Source organism: Coregonus clupeaformis, chromosome 21 (genome assembly GCF_020615455.1).
Source record: "Coregonus clupeaformis isolate EN_2021a chromosome 21, ASM2061545v1, whole genome shotgun sequence".
Lineage (NCBI taxonomy): Eukaryota > Metazoa > Chordata > Actinopteri > Salmoniformes > Salmonidae > Coregonus > Coregonus clupeaformis.
This window is the reverse complement of record NC_059212.1, coordinates 15,109,878-15,125,842: the sequence shown is the minus strand read 5'-3', so window position 1 is coordinate 15,125,842 and position 15,965 is coordinate 15,109,878. Positions and strand designations below refer to the sequence as shown.

Below are 15,965 nucleotides of genomic sequence, written 5' to 3'. Positions count from 1 at the left end.
CCTTACAATGCATGATTCCTTCTATACTGGAAGACATCTTGTGATAAGGGAGATAGCAATGCTCTGGCTTCCAATAGTCCCTATTTCACGGTTTCCCAAACTCGGTCCTCGGGACCCCAAGGGGTGAACGTTTTGGTTTTTGCCCTAGCACTACAGAGTTGATTCAAATAATCAACTCATCATCAAGCTTTGATAATTTGAATCAGCTGTGTAGTGCTAGTGCAAAAACCAAAACGTGCACCCCTTTGGGTCCCGAGGACCAAGTTTGGGAAACGCTGCCCTATGTGGTCAGGCTTACAAGAAAATAGAATATCAAGTGTATCACCTTATAAGACCTTCCATAATCAGCCTGTGTTTGTCCTGTAGGCCTCTTTTCCTCATTACCCAACCATACTAATGTTCAGAGGCCATGTTTGTTTGTGACTTCTATATTGTGAAAACTAAATGGTCGGGGGCCAAACTGTAATAGATTTCATCATTCAAGTCACGGCATTGTCTTTACAGTACAGGAATGTGCAGCTACAAAGTAACTCAAGGACACTTGAGTGGGATCAATGATGGGACTTGACTCCACAATAATATCCACGTAAACATTTTGGTCTGGAACAGTTTTACCCCGCCCAGTGAACAACATCCCACGTTATCAGGTCTCCCTCAGGGCAAGAAGAGTGGGGGGGGCTGTCTTTCTGAGTACTGACATTCTCCCGAAATAGCAGGGGAACACGAGAGGGCGTCATCGCTGGGAAAACAGCCGTTGCGCTGGGATTGCAACATTGACAGTCCTGTTGCTACCTCTCAACAGTGTGAGCTCCTCCAGATATCTTTGACTCAGGAAACTCAAATTGTGGGGATATGACTGGTCGACATTTGAGCATTCACCCTTAGAAGAGGAAAATCCCTGATTCTCTGTTGTGACCCTTGTTCTCTTGTAGACAACAGGTAGGTGGTGTATTAAATATATATTTTTTTACTTTATATTTTATCACTAGATCATTAGGTTTATGGATTGTTTTCTACCCGTGACTTGAACTATTTGTGTAGACGACCATGATAGAGGAGACTTACTTCTGACCAGAACATTGTGTCCATTTGTACAATTACATTTCCATTGGCATACAGTTGCATAGAATGCATAATTGACCCTGCTGAAGGACTAAGAGAGCAGGTGCTCTGGCTCTCCTTTAGAGGATATGGCAGGAGAATTGTTTCAGTTTTAGTATCAGGGAGCCCCTTAGTCCAATCCAAACTTAAAGACATACTTCATCCCAAAATCGAACAAAACTAAAGTGAAAGATTGGCACAGTTTTATTTGATTTAGTTGGTTTTGGAATTAACTGAGGGTGGGCACTGTCTAATATTTTAATCGGAATATATTCTATTAACTTGACGTTTATTCCCTTGTATTAATGTTCTCTTTACCCTCCTGTTTTCCTCAGCTCCTCAACTAGGCAGAATGAGAGAGAAGCTGGCTGCCATGTCGCGATCGCTGTGCCCTTGCTCGCAGGCCGAGTCCAACGAAGACCTAAAGACACCGAATGGCGGCGAAGAAAAGATGCAAATGAAGCGCGAGATTTCCCTCCCCAATGGCATCTGCCTCATCGTGGGCAATATGATTGGCTCTGGAATCTTTGTCTCGCCTAAAGGCGTCCTCATGCACAGCGGCTCTTACGGGCTATCGCTAGTCATCTGGGCTCTCGGCGGCATCTTTTCCGTTTTCGGAGCACTGTGCTATGCAGAGCTGGGAACCACGATCACTAAATCGGGCGCTAGTTACGCCTACATCCTGGAGTCGTTTGGCGGTTTCCTAGCTTTTATCAGGCTGTGGACGTCCATCCTGCTCATTGAGCCGGCCAGCCAGGCGGTCATCTCACTGACCTTCGCCAACTACCTAGTGGAGGCATGGTACCCCACCTGCCAGCCACCTTACGATGCCATCCGCCTCATTGCTGCCGCCTGCATCTGTAAGAGACCTGCCTCTGTTTGTTTGTTTTTACCACTAACATTAAGTTACAAATGAAGACTTTATGGGCCCGATTAAACCTAGTCCTGGACTAAAAAGCTATTTGGCCGTGTCCTGGAAACCGTCTCTTTGGGTTTTATCAATTTCTATTGGGGATGACTAGGGTCTAGCAACAATGACTATTTTAGGTAAAGACTCTCAAAACATTTCCAGAATTGTTCCTTTGAGAGGCTTCAGATAGAGGTGTGTGTATTCATGTCTGTCTAAACATGTGATTGTGAAGAATATAATTGACTTTGCTCTATTTCTGGAATGAAGGGTGTTTTGGAAAGTTATTTTTTTGTGTGTAATGGTAGGTGGCTTTACTGTAATAAGGCCATATTCAGATAAACCACTCTCTTTAGTCACGCAAACACATCCTCAACTCAATGCCCAGTCAGAGCATTAAAATAGCCCTGCACCCACTTTGCTTTGTGTGGCTCTTGGCCATCTGAAATTGGCACACTGAGCTGGTATTTAGGTTAGAGAGCAGCAATGCCATCAGTCAGCCACACTGTCCAGACTAGAGTTTCCCTCAGCCCAGAGACATCTGCCACTAATGCAAGAGAGGCTGACAGCCAGCATAAATGAGCTGCGATCTGGGTCTGTGGATCATTAACCTAGTAACTACAGTGCTAGGTTAGGCCCAGTGCAGTAGCTCATATAATGGTTATTAGTAGGGCACTGAGTTTCTCCTGGTCAGGACACATAATTAGGAAAACTCTGGGCCCTAGATTGGTTTGACTAAAGTTTGGTTTCTCCTCGCATGCACACGCACACACACACACACACGCTTCACTCATCATTATGGAGCGAGAGAGATAGACACACACATGCCATTAAACATGCCATTATTTTGTATCCGCTAGTAGTTTACCATCTGTTCCATCTGTTTCATAGCAGTGAAGGGATGTGAAGCGCTTGCCTTTCCATCTGCTTCAGTTACCGTTGGTTACAGAAGATATACTGTGTGTGTTCTTGTCTCAGTTACACAAACAGTACAGATTATTCTGTGACAGAGAAACTATTTTGGGATTTGGAAGGGGTAACTCAGGACCACACTGATATTACAAAAACACAAAGTTCTACTATTCCTCTGCTTTGTCCTTTTCTCCTCTACTTTGCATCTGTTTGCTAACGCATATAATCTCTCTCACTCTCTCCTCCCTCTCTCCGCCAGGCATGCTTATCTTTGTAAACTGTGCCTATGTGAAGTGGGGCACCATGGTCCAGGATCTGTTCACCTACGCCAAGCTCATGTCACTAATCCTCATCATCATTATAGGTATCATGAAGATAGCCAAAGGTACGAGAGATTGTGATGTGGAGGGGATATGGGCGGAAGATTTAAAAGGATAGTTCCCTTTTTATTTTTTGCTTATTGTAGACTTCCTCCATGCTGTTTTTAAAATTGTTAGCTAGCTTGTTATTTAGCAACGTTCACGAGAATCTGGCTAACATTTTGGGGAAATGTAGCACTGCTAGCGGAATGGCTGCTTCCGTTAGCAGCCATTTTAAAGGATGGGGAAAGTGAGGGAGGGCGTCCCTTTTTGTGGAAGGGAGAGCCCTTTTCCCATGCTTTTGAATGCATTGCTAACGGAAACAATCCCTTTTCACTAGCACTGCTACATTCTTGAAACGATACCTTAGGGAATTCGACGACAAGATTATTAACATCCCTTAAAAGGGGAAATCTGCAGTACAAACAATAACAAAGCAATTTACCCAGCCACAGTTTTGGTAAAAACTGAGGGATGAGGCTGGAGAAATGTAACCACTCTCAAATTCATAGACAAAGCTATGGTTACAAGGACTGACTATGCATGATATCAAAAGTATACTTTTGAGGCTATTTAGTGTTTGTTTACAATTATATTATTTACAAACAATAGAGTAAAATATGCTTATATTTGGGGTTCTGAGGGGGTACAACAGTTGAACTAAGCTCATGAGGCATTTAGAAGATACTGTATATAAGGAATCACTGGGTATACTGTATATAATAAATACAAAAAAATGCTAAATATTATGCCCCAATCGCAGATTGCCCCTTTGAATGTTCAGAGTGACAAGGAAAAAATATAAAGATATGTAATAGAAGGGATTAATGTTACCTTTCTCTTTCTCTCCATCTCTCCCTCCTGCCTGTAGGAGAAACCCAGAACTTTCAGAATCCGTTTGAGGGTTCCTCCATGGAGCCTGGGCCTATAGCTCTGGCCCTCTACTCAGCTCTGTTCTCCTATTCTGGCTGGGACACACTCAACTTTGTCACAGAGGAGATCCAGAACCCAGAGAGGTAATCTCCCTGTTTTCACATTATTTTACAAGGGGCCATACATTCTCATGACAAGTCTTACAAGGCATTATAAATGCATGCTTTTGTTGGTTTTTTAGTTGATCGGATCTGTCTTAGCCCAGAGAGTGGTAGACTTGTTAGCAGGCTTTATACACACAACAAAGGATCTATCTCCTCTCTTACACTCTCACAGCCTTCGCCCATTATAAACTCAAACATATTTCAGACTGTACTGTATCACTGTACTCATGCCTGATTTAAATCGAGTCCAGCCCATATTCAAAGTAGCTGCGTCAGTGGTGTCATCCCCAATCAGCCACGCCCCCTTCACCCAACACGTTCTGCCTTTTAGAGCAAAGACAACATCACTATTCATGATTGGACTGTATATTTGGATGGTGGTACAATGATTACGCACTAGGGGTAAAATGGGAGCCAAGCTCAAGGCCTAATTTGGCATGGTGTTGAAGAAAGGACAAGGTTGCCTCTTGAATAGAGACACATGTTAAAGAGCATTGGGTTTATTTATAGATGGGTCTATTGTACAAGAGTCCGAAAAATGTTGTTCAGGGAACCTTTATAATGATAATGGATAATAAACATTTGTGTGTTTACGAAGTAATGTAAATGGCCTCATCCACTATCATAGATTTGTTTCGCTGACCTATTGACCGCTTTGATTTCTCTGTTGCTATAGGAACCTGCCTCTGGCCATTGCTATCTCCATGCCCATAGTGACCATCATCTACCTTCTGACCAATGTGGCCTACTACGTGGCTCTGGACATGCCCTCGCTACTAGCCAGTGACGCTGTCGCCGTGGTGAGAACCCTGACCCCACATGCTAAAAATAGGGCCAAATATGGGGCTGTTAAGATAATGTGACATGTCTTTCAGCATCTGTGTTCTGCGTTGTTAGACAGTACTATAGTACAATATATCAGATAAACTGAGATGACCCTTTTAATAATTTCAGGAAATGTACACTACCAGTCAAAAGTTTGGACACACCTACTCATTCAAGGGTTTTTCTTTATTTTTACTATTTTCTACATTGTAGAATAATAGTGAAGACAACAAAACTATGAAATAACACATATGGAATCATGTAGTAACCAAAAAAGTATTTTATATTTGAGATTCTTCAAATAGCCACCCTTTGCCTCGATGACAGCTTTGCACACTCTTGGCATTCTCTCAACCAGCTTCATGAGGTAGTCACCTGGAATCCATTTCAATTAACAGGTGTGCCTTTTTAAAAGTTAATTTGTGGAATTTATTTCCTTCTTAATGTGTTTGAGCCAATCAGTTGTGTTGTGACAAGGTAGGGGGGGTATACAGAAGATAGCCCTACTTGGTAAAAGACCAAGTAATATTATGTCAAGAACAGCTCAAATAAGCAAAGAGAAACGACAGTCCATCATTACTTGAAGACACGAAGGTCAGTCAATATGGAACATTTCAATAACTTTTAAAGTTTCTTGAAGTGCAGTCGCAAAAACCATCAAGCGCTATGATGAAACTGGCTCTCATGAGGACCGCCACAGGAATGGAAGACCCAGAGTTACCTCTGCTGCAGAGGATAAATTCATTAGAGTTACCAGCCTCAGAAATTGCAGCCCAAATAAATGCTTCACAGAGTTCAAGTAACGGACACATGTCAACATCAACTGTTCAGAGGGGACTGTGTGAATCAGCCTTCATGGTCGAATTGCTGCAAAGAAACCACTACTAAAGGACACCAATAAGAAGAAGAGACCTGATTGGGACAAGAAACGAGCGATGGACATTAGACCGGTGGAAATCTGTCCTTTGGTCTGGAGTCCAAATTGGAGATTCTTGGTTCCAACCGCCGTGTCTTTGTGAGATGCAGTGTGGGTGAATGGATGATCTCTGCATGTGTAGTTCCCACCGTAAAGCATGGAGGAGGTGTTATGCTGTGAGGGTGCTTTGCTGGTGATACTGTCTGTGATTTATTTAGAAATGAAGGCACACTTAACCAGCATGGCTACCACAGCATTCTGCAGCGATACGCCATCCCATCTGGTTTGGGCTTAGTGGGACTGTCATTTGTTTTTCAACAGGACAATGACCCAACACACCTCCAGGTCGGTATAACTGCTATTTTACCAAGAAGGAGAGTGATGGAGTGCTGCATCAGATGACCTGGCCTCCACAATCCCACGACCTCAACCCAATTGAGATGGTTTGGGATGAGTCGGATGGCAGAGTGAAGGAAAAGCAGCCATTAAGTGCTAAGCATGTGGGAACTCCTTCAAGACTGTTGGAAAATCATTCCAGCTGAAGCTGGTTGAGAGAATGCCAAGAGTGTGCAAAGCTGTAATAAAGAAAAACCCTTGAATGAGTAGGTGTGTCCAAACTTTTGACTGGTAATGTAGTTATTTTACTAGAAGACATGTTGCTGCATGCAACATAAGTGATAGTATTCTGAATTCTACGGTGTATTTTAAATATAATAATTATATACCTTTGATAATATATACTGAACACAAATATAAATGCAACATGCAACAAGATTTTACTGAGTTACAGTTCATATAAGGAAATTAGTCAATTGAAATAAATTCATAAGGCCCTAATCTATTGATTTCACATGACTGGGAATACAGATATGTATCTGTTGGTCACAGATACCTTTAAAAAAAATGGGCCTCACAATGGGCCTCAGGATCTCCTCACGGTATCTCTGTGCATTCAAATTGCCATTGATTAAATGCAATTGTGTTCATTGTCCGTAGCTTATGCCTGCCCATACCATAACCCCACCGCCACCAGGGGGCACTCTGTTCACAACGTTGACATCAGCAAATCACTCGCCCACACGACGCCATACACGTGGCCTGCGGTTTTGAGGCCAGTTGAACCTACTGCTAAATTCTCTAAAACGAGAGGTCTGCTGAGCTCAAACTTGAACGTTGTGAAAATTCTGTGCATCCTCCAGCGTGCGTTTACTGTGAACACTGAGGCTGTACCCGCTTTAGGTTACAGTTAAAGACAGTGGTCAAGTAGGCTACTGTGGAGATCATAATGTAGGCCTACCATAAAAAACAATGGAGAAAATGCTTCCCATAACATTTTAACATGGAAATAGCTATTTTATCATTCAGCCTACAGTAGCAGCCAATGTGTGTTGTTCAATGTAGGACTACATTCCATGACGCTTTTGAAAAAAACATGCAGGGCTTAACATTAACCTGTTTATCCACTTGTCCTTCAGACAAGGAGGTGACTGAAAATGTTGTGTTGTTTGATGCAAGAAACCACTTTACAAAATAAAATGTTATTCCCATACCATTATTACAGAGAATCAGATAAATTATGCTACCCTCTGCTTATTGGCTACTTAGCTTATTCAAGCCTGTCTCAAAATACAACACTGCCCTTTAAGACAAAAAAAAGCTATTTATCCGACTGGCTTTTCAAAGAAGCAATCATTCCCCCATTGCTGACTACAAATGATCTACAACTGGGCTAATAACTCACTAACTAGCAAAGGATATGAACAAGTGCACACGTGGGCACATGCAACTCTCACTTTGATCTCAAAACAAGCGCATCTACTCACGACCGCACAGATCCGTTATGGCAATGGTCTATTTGCATATAGGCCTACTGCAGCTCTGATTGGTTATGCCGCTCCGGTCTGTGTAGATGACGGGCGGAGTCATGCGTGTCAATGCAATAGAATCCTACTCCGATGCATTCTGCCTACAACAAAATCTCTTGCATAGTTAGTTTTGCATAGTAAGTCTTGCATAGCTAGTTTTGTTTCGGTAAGTTGCATACAAAGTGGCTAATATTGCGTTGTTTCGATCACAATTCCCACAGTAAAGGGAAACGTTGATAGTGTTAACTAAGGGTGGAAAATCTAGAAAGTTGAGTGAAGTTCAATCTCGTGCTTCTCTGTGCGGACTGATATTTCTTCTGCGCGGTAGTCCCGGGGAGCTGCACGCCGGCTTTCAGCTTAGAGGGAACATTGGTTTGATGTGGCTTATGGTAGAGAAATTAACATTAAATTATCTGGCAACAGCTCTGGTGGACATTCCTGCATTCACCATGCCAATTGCACGTTCCCTCAAAACTTAAATTATCTGGCAACAGCTCTGGTGGACATTCCTGCAGTCACCATGCCAATTGCACGCTCCCTCAAAACTTGAGACATCTGCAGCATTGTGTTGTGTGACAAAACTGCACATTTTAGAGTGGCCTTTTATTGTCCCCAGCACAAGGTGCACCTGTGTAATGATCATGCTGTTTAATCAGCTTCTTAATATGCCACACCTGTCAGGTGGATGGATTATCTTGGCAAAGGAGAAATGCTCACTAACAGGGATGTGAACAAATTTGTGCACACAATTTGAGAGAAATAAGCTTTTTGTGCGTCTGGCCCCGTGTAGCTCAGTTGGTAGAGCATGGCGCTTGCAACGCCAGGGTTGTGGGTTCGATTCCCACGGGGGGCCAGTATGAAAATGTATGCACTCACTAACTGTAAGTCGCTCTGGATAAGATCGTCTGCTAAATGACTGAAATGTAAATTTCTGGGATCTTTTATTTCAGCTCATGAAACATGGGACCAACACTTTATATGTTGCGTTTATATTTTTAGTTCTGTGTATTTTACTCAACCCATTTCGTCTAATCCCACAGACTTTTGGAAATGCGGTCCTGGGACCGTTCAAGTGGATCATTCCCATTTCCGTGGCCATGTCCTGCTACGGAGGACTCAACGCCTCCATTATCGCTGCCTCCAGGTACTGACCACATTTAAAGAGAGAGTTCACTTTTTTAAAATTGATCTAAGGTGTTGTTGTTTCATCAAAATATATTTTAAAGTTTGTTAGATGGTTATTTAGCAACCAACGTCAACAATCACCCGGCTAGCATAATTGGAGCATGTAGCATGCTAGTGAAAATGTATTGAACTAGTTAGTGGTCATGGAAAGCCAGAGCTTTATCCCTTCAGTGACTGGCAATGGACGTTATCTGAGATATTTGAATGTCCTACAATCAACTTGTGGTTAGATCACTTCAGATATTAAAATCAAGTTTTAGGTCTGAAGCGCTGAAACCATTCCCTTGCGGCTGCTGTATGCCCTGTCCAGGTTGTTTTTCGTGGGGGCGAGAGAGGGACACCTTCCAAACAGTCTGAGTATGATCCAGGCGGAGCGCTACACACCTGTGCCCGCCCTCATATTCAACGTGAGTGACATCACATCTTAGAGCATAATGCTCTCTTTTGATATCGACTGTATAGTATATCTCTTAGGTCACAAGTGCGTGCCATGGCAACCCAAAAGGAATCTATGATCTATCTTTTAAAAGTCTATGGCGCATTCAGATCAGACCCACAGTAGAACGTCACTGATCCCTGGGTTGTGTGTTCTTGCAGGGGTTGATGGGCTTGATCTTCCTGTGTGTGGAGGACGTGTTCCAGCTCATCAACTACTTCAGCTTCAGCTACTGGCTCTACGTGGGCCTGTCTGTGGCCGGCCTCATCTATCTGCGCTTCACTCAGCCAGACAGACACAGACCCGTTAAGGTAATGTTAGAAAGATTGGTGTCTGAGTTTGTGTGTTTGATTGACTTGTCTCTCTCTCTTTTTATTTCTGTCTCACACACATACAGATGAGAGAGGGATGCCAATGGATGAGTAAACTTGCATCTGCATAGTTGTGTATCATCACCATAGTTTGACCTGCTGTATCCTGGCTAACCATTGGCTCTTCTCCACAGCTCTCCCTGTTCTTTCCCTTCGTTTACTGCCTGTGCAGTCTGTTCCTGGTCATCGTCCCTCTATACGGAGACACCATTAACTCCCTCATAGGGATCGGCATCGCCCTGTCTGGAGTGCCTGTCTACTACGTGGCCATATACCTGCCTGAAGACAGGAGGCCCAAGTTTATAGGCAGACTAAATGGTAAGGATCAGAGCTAGAGACACACAGACACAGGGCTGGTTTCCCGGAGCCATTTTAACACTACTTCTGGACTTGAAAGCATGCTAAATGGAATTATTTTTTTGAAAGTGCTTTTTAGTCCAGGAGTTTGTCAAACCGTCCCCAATTTTTGCAGAACATTACTGTAACATATTCATATGCATTATAGCTAGAAAGTAACTGTCTTGGTAGTTTTGTGATTTTCAATTCTAATTCTGCCATTTCATGTATGAAGAAATATGATTTCAATGTGTGTAGCAGACTGGCGTGTCCACACATTTTCATGTGTTGAGGATTCATATGTTTAAGAGTGAAAAGTGTGACCGAAAAATCTAAAGATGTGGTATCTTTTTAGAAGCATGTTAGTAAAAGGTGCTAAGGTGGAAGTCTGTAGGAACGCCTGAGTTTATTGGGTGGTTGATAAACAAAAGTGCCACTGTAGGCAAGAGACAGTTAGATATACACTGAGTGTACAAAACATTAGGAACACCTTCCTAATATTGAGTTGCACCCCATTTTCCCCTCAGAACATCCTCAATTCGCCAGGGCATGGACTCTACAAGGTGTCGAAAGCGTTCCACAGGGATGCTGGCACATGTTGAGTCCAATGCTTCCCACAGTTGTGTCAAGTTTGCTGGATGTCCTTTGGGTGGTGGACCATTCTTGATGCACACGGGAAACTTTTGAGCATGAAAAACCCAGCAGCGTTTCAGTTCTTGACACACTCAAACCGGTGCACCTGGCACCTAATACCATACCCTGTAAGGGTTGGTGTGAGGTGTGACCCAGGTACGGTACAGGATAGACAGTAGGCAAGGATGGTGAAACAAGGATCTTTACTGGTGGTCCAAAAGCCAGGATACAAAATAATGGACTATTCACGAAAACAAATGAGGAGCACATAGGTCTCCAAACAACAGACTGACAACAAACAATACAAAATACTAACTCTGACTGGAAAAACACAATGACACAGGGTGAACACTTCTCGAGTACCTGTAACTCCGTCACGTGATCCAACACTGAGACGTACTGCTTGACATCAAGGAACTAGCAGAGACAACTGAGCAAGGGAACACAGGGAAGTGAGGGCATAAATACACAGGTGAATCAGATAGCCACAGGTGACACCAATAGGCAGATAATTAGTCCCAACTGTGAGTGAGGAGGTGCCTATGGTTGTCGGAGGATGACCCCTAGTGGGTCGCTCCGGAACTGCGACCCACTCCTGTAGCAATACCCCGTTCAAAGGCACTTATATATTTTGTCTTGCCCATTCACCCTCTGAATGGCACACATACACAATACATGTCTCAATTGTCTCAAGGCTTGAAAATCCTTATTTAACCTGTCTCCTCCCCTTCATCTACACTGATTGAAGTGGATTTAATAGGTGACATCAATAAGGGATCATAGCTTACACCTGGATTCACCTGGTCATTCTATGTCATGGAAAGAGCAGGTGTCCTTAATGTTTTGTACACTCAGTGTATTTACTATTCACGGTGACGAAAGGATAAATTACTCCTTTTGGGGTTTTAAGAAGGTTATCGTCACTGTAGCAACCACAGTTATGTCTGTTGTTACAAATTGATTGTTGTGCATCCTATCCATGTTGACCTATGAACAACAAGTCCTCAGTGAGTGTAATTTGATTAGACTGTTTTTAGACTCAGTGGTTTGTTTTTGGCTGGATCTGGGGACTAGGAGTATATCATAAAATGTGGTTCAGTGATGTGCCATGTTTGTCAGTCCACAATGTCACACTCTGTCCCTGAGCTGTGCTTATCAAGCCCCAATGTGACTTAGTCTGGTGTATCACATTAAAGAAACCACATATATCAAAATGTATTTTGGCTTTCCCAACATAAACTCTGACTGACCTCTTGTTTACATCTCTCGCTCTCTCTCTCTATCTCTGTCTCTCTCCCCCTCCCCTTTCTTGCCAGCCTGGGTCACCAAATACACCCAGATCATGTTGTACTGCTGTCTGACTGAACTTGATGTGGAGCCAGAGAAGCTAGCAGACAGCAAAACTCAGTGAGGAGGCCTGGTGGCCCCCCACTCCTGGCCCATGCCACGCATGATGCACATGCCTGGAACACGAAACCTGACTGAACCGTGCATGGACAAAGGCTGCACTGAAGGGTTGGCTGGAGGGGGCTCGATGCTTGTACCACATTGCATTCTCAAAGGCTTTCCATGTCTTGAGGACAAAAGAGGAGCTGGTACTTGATCATGTGCGAAGAAACTGATAACTGTGGGATTATTCAAATTTTTTTGTAAACATATTATATTTTCCTATAAGAGTATGACTGCTCATTATGTAATATGCTCATTGTAATATAATGTAATGTCCTTACCCATGTTCTTCTTCAAGTGTTTATACCTTAATGTTCCTCTAAGAGGTTTACCTGGTTATTTCTATGGATAGCACTTACAGTACATGTCCTACAGATCTGACAGTCAACAGTCCTTGGCTTGTGTCTTTTTGTGCTGAGTCACTGAGTCACTTTATGCTGAGTCACTAAGTGGGGGTCTAACAATGTTATGACTTACAAAACATGGCCGAATGGACCAATCGGTATGCTGTAAATTACATACAGTAGCACTAATCACATAACGCATGCATTAATTACAATTTGAGCTCTCAAACAGGGATTTGGTTATTAATGTGTTTTGTTTTTAATTGCTCAATGATTATATTTTAATGTGCTACTACCTAAAACTGTTGTAGCCTACCATTTTATTTAGCTAGGCTTGGGCCCAATGCAACCCATTTTTATCTAATTTCAAATAATTTCTGGGTAACAATTAAGTACCTTACTGTGACTGTTTTCAATAAAAATGGACAAAAAGAAACAAAAATAGCTTCTTAGCAAAGAACAATTTCTCAAGCAAGAATTTTGCTAGGACTGTCTGGGAGTGGTCTGAGTGGGGAGGGGAAAACTGAAAACTAGCTGTTATTGACAGAGAGGTTTGGAACTCTCTTTCTTATTGGTCTATTAACCAATTTACCACCTGGTGATGTCACCAGGCAGACCAAAACGCCATCCCACCAAATCAGGCTGACATTTCAGGCAGTCTTTTTAAACAACTCTTACACTAAAATGGCATTATCATCATTTTCACTATTTCACAGTATTATTCCAACTACAGACGTATCTATAAAACACGGGAAAATCACGTTTTTGATAACACTGGGCCTTTAAAGCTCTGAGTTACTCAGGGTCAATAGCACTGTCATATCACTTTTATAGTGGCCTGAATCGTGCTATGTTTGATGTTTTCTTTAAGCTAGAGACTTAAAATAGTCATCAGGGCTATTTGCAAAGTATAATTTTCAAATCTCTGGTAAGAGGTTGATACCAAGTCTGTACTTTCGGATGTTAGGCAATCTGGCACATGTGGACCACTGTCACAAAACTTGTTCCTCTCTGTTTCCTCAGCCCACCTACTTCTCTCCCTTTACCTCCCTATCCCTCTCTCCTTTACTCCTTTTCTGTTCCCCTTGATCATTGTTTTCTCTGTCTCTTTCTTCCTCGCTCTTGGGAGATGTTACAACACTTGATTAGGTTGTAGTTATGGCTTTTGACATTTTGATAAAGATTTGATTGATCCTTACCCAAAAGGTGTTTCTTTCTTGTTCCACTTTACGGTCTTGGGCATATTAGTTAAAGTTGTGATTAGTCAAATCAGGTGTTGTTTTCTTGTTACCATAATTTTCTAGTATGAATTAAATATTGAATATCTATTTTCATATCCCCCATACCTCTAATGCCTTTTCATTTCCAGTGCTCATGTCATGTCAAGAGTTGACCTGCTTTTAAACTGTTGTCTAATCAAAACATCTAATTATAGCATTTCACATCTTTAAATAATATGGTAGCTTCACTCCAAATCCAAATCCTGAAAGGCATCATCCTCACACAGTGCAACTGGCACCTATTGGGTTTGTTCCATTCAAACGTATTGGTTGCTGACATTGAAAACACACAAAACATGATTCACTGCTCTGCTGCTGTTTCCGTCCTATATTCTGTAGCTTCAATCTCCTCAACACTCAAAACTCTTATATGTGACTGTACATCTCTAGATAGTATTGTTGGACATCAAGGATGGGGATTCGTTTTTTCCCTTTGATCAGTTTAATGATGTGACCATTTCTGTGCTAAATGGTACTTTACATAAACTTGATCATGAGCACTGTATTCCTGATTCTTGTCCAGTCTTACTGTCGCCTACTCTCTGGCAGAGTATGTGAGCGGAGCAGAGCTGGAGCAGAGTGAGGAGTGGAGTGTTTAGCATCCCTTGCGGCTCTGCAAGCGCTGAGGGTATTATCCGCTGCTGGCCTGCTCTCCAGGCACCATGCATGAGCCTGAAGCCACAGACTCTGGCCAAATTCATGTTTCTAAAAATGAATCCAAAGCCTAATAAGGCATTTTTCGTTTAATTTGTATTTAATTCTTAGTAAGATACAGCCTATATGTGCAATTTATAGACTATAATGATGTAATACAACTAAATGTTGTTTAAATGCTGAGCGCTTAATGTCCCTACCAGCCTAGAGTGTCGCACTTGCAAATGCTTCACAATATATATATATATATATATATATATATATATATATATATATATATATATATATATATATATATATTTTATTTTTAATTTTTTTGGGGGTGTAGATCAGCTTAATATTGCAGATAGATTGTAACTTCCATCAATGTAATTGTCTGCATCACTTCCAATCCCCCCATGTTTATATATATATATATACATATATACATAGATACATACACACATACACACATACACACACATATACATACCCACATACATACATACATACATACATACACATACATATCCTTTAAAAATATATATAAATATTCCCCTTTATTACTTTACAACCCCGCCACCCTTTCCCTACTTGGAGTAAACTAGTGAACGACAATGCTTAGGCCTCTACTTCCAGCTTATACTTACTATCTTCATTTTATGGACACAGTCAATTTTACAATAATTACATTTTGTTTGTTATTTCTCCTGAACTTCTTCTACTCTCAACCTCTCCAATCACTTTCATGATGTCTATCCGGTTTGCTTCTATATGCCATACCTTTTCAACTGTGCTCCTTCACAAAAGCTCCCAACCTACAACCTATACACTTATTATGGACACAGCGTGCCTACATTATTAGTTATCTTGTTATTGTTTGTTGTTAGTTGTTATTAGTCCCATCCTTCAATTCCATTCAACACCTCCCATCTATCTTTTAACACCATCCATATAGGATTTCTATTTGCCATATATATTTAAACTGTACTGTGATGTCTTACAAAAGTTCTGAACCTTTCTATTCTCATTGTAGAAACAGATTGTGAATTGAAAATAAACATTTTTGCTAATAGTATTATAATGTTATTGATCGATTGACTATGACTTTTCAGATCACCCAGTAGTGCTATCTGCAGGGTTAGCTCCAGGTAAATATTGCAATCATTTAGCCATTCCTGGACCTGTGTCCAAAAACAAGCTACAAATGGACAGTACCAAAATAAATGATCTAATGATTCTGTCTCTTCGCAGCAAAATCTGCAGAGCTGGGAAGATTGTATCCCCCATATAAATAACATTCTATTGGTAGCAAGAATTTTATATAATAATTTAAATTGAAAGATTCTAAGTTTTGAATCCGGTGTCGTTTTGCG

At 41.7% G+C, this 15,965-nt stretch overlaps 1 protein-coding gene across 1 annotated transcript; it reads left to right on the top strand.

The window, feature by feature from the left end:
• Positions 1-743: 743 nt before the first annotated feature.
• Positions 744-13,114, top strand: LOC121534980 (Y+L amino acid transporter 2). The gene is made up of 10 exons (XM_041841626.2): positions 744-939; positions 1,437-1,961; positions 3,180-3,305; positions 4,151-4,295; positions 4,993-5,116; positions 8,963-9,066; positions 9,418-9,514; positions 9,705-9,854; positions 10,049-10,232; positions 12,200-13,114. The coding sequence occupies exons 2-10, from the start codon at positions 1,454-1,456 to the stop codon at positions 12,292-12,294; spliced, it is 1,533 nt and encodes a 510-aa protein (XP_041697560.1). The 5' UTR covers positions 744-939; positions 1,437-1,453; the 3' UTR covers positions 12,295-13,114.
• The last annotated feature ends 2,851 nt before the right edge of the window (positions 13,115-15,965 follow it).

Bases quoted from the DNA above. Each gene is read 5' to 3' on its own strand.
- LOC121534980 (XM_041841626.2), top strand. From the start codon at position 1,454: ATGAGAGAGAAGCTGGCTGCCATGTCGCGATCGCTGTGCCCTTGCTCG. The intron at 1,962-3,179 runs GTAAGAGACCTG...TCTCTCCGCCAG, and splicing joins CATTGCTGCCGCCTGCATCT to GCATGCTTATCTTTGTAAAC. The intron at 9,515-9,704 runs GTGAGTGACATC...GTGTTCTTGCAG, and splicing joins TGCCCGCCCTCATATTCAAC to GGGTTGATGGGCTTGATCTT.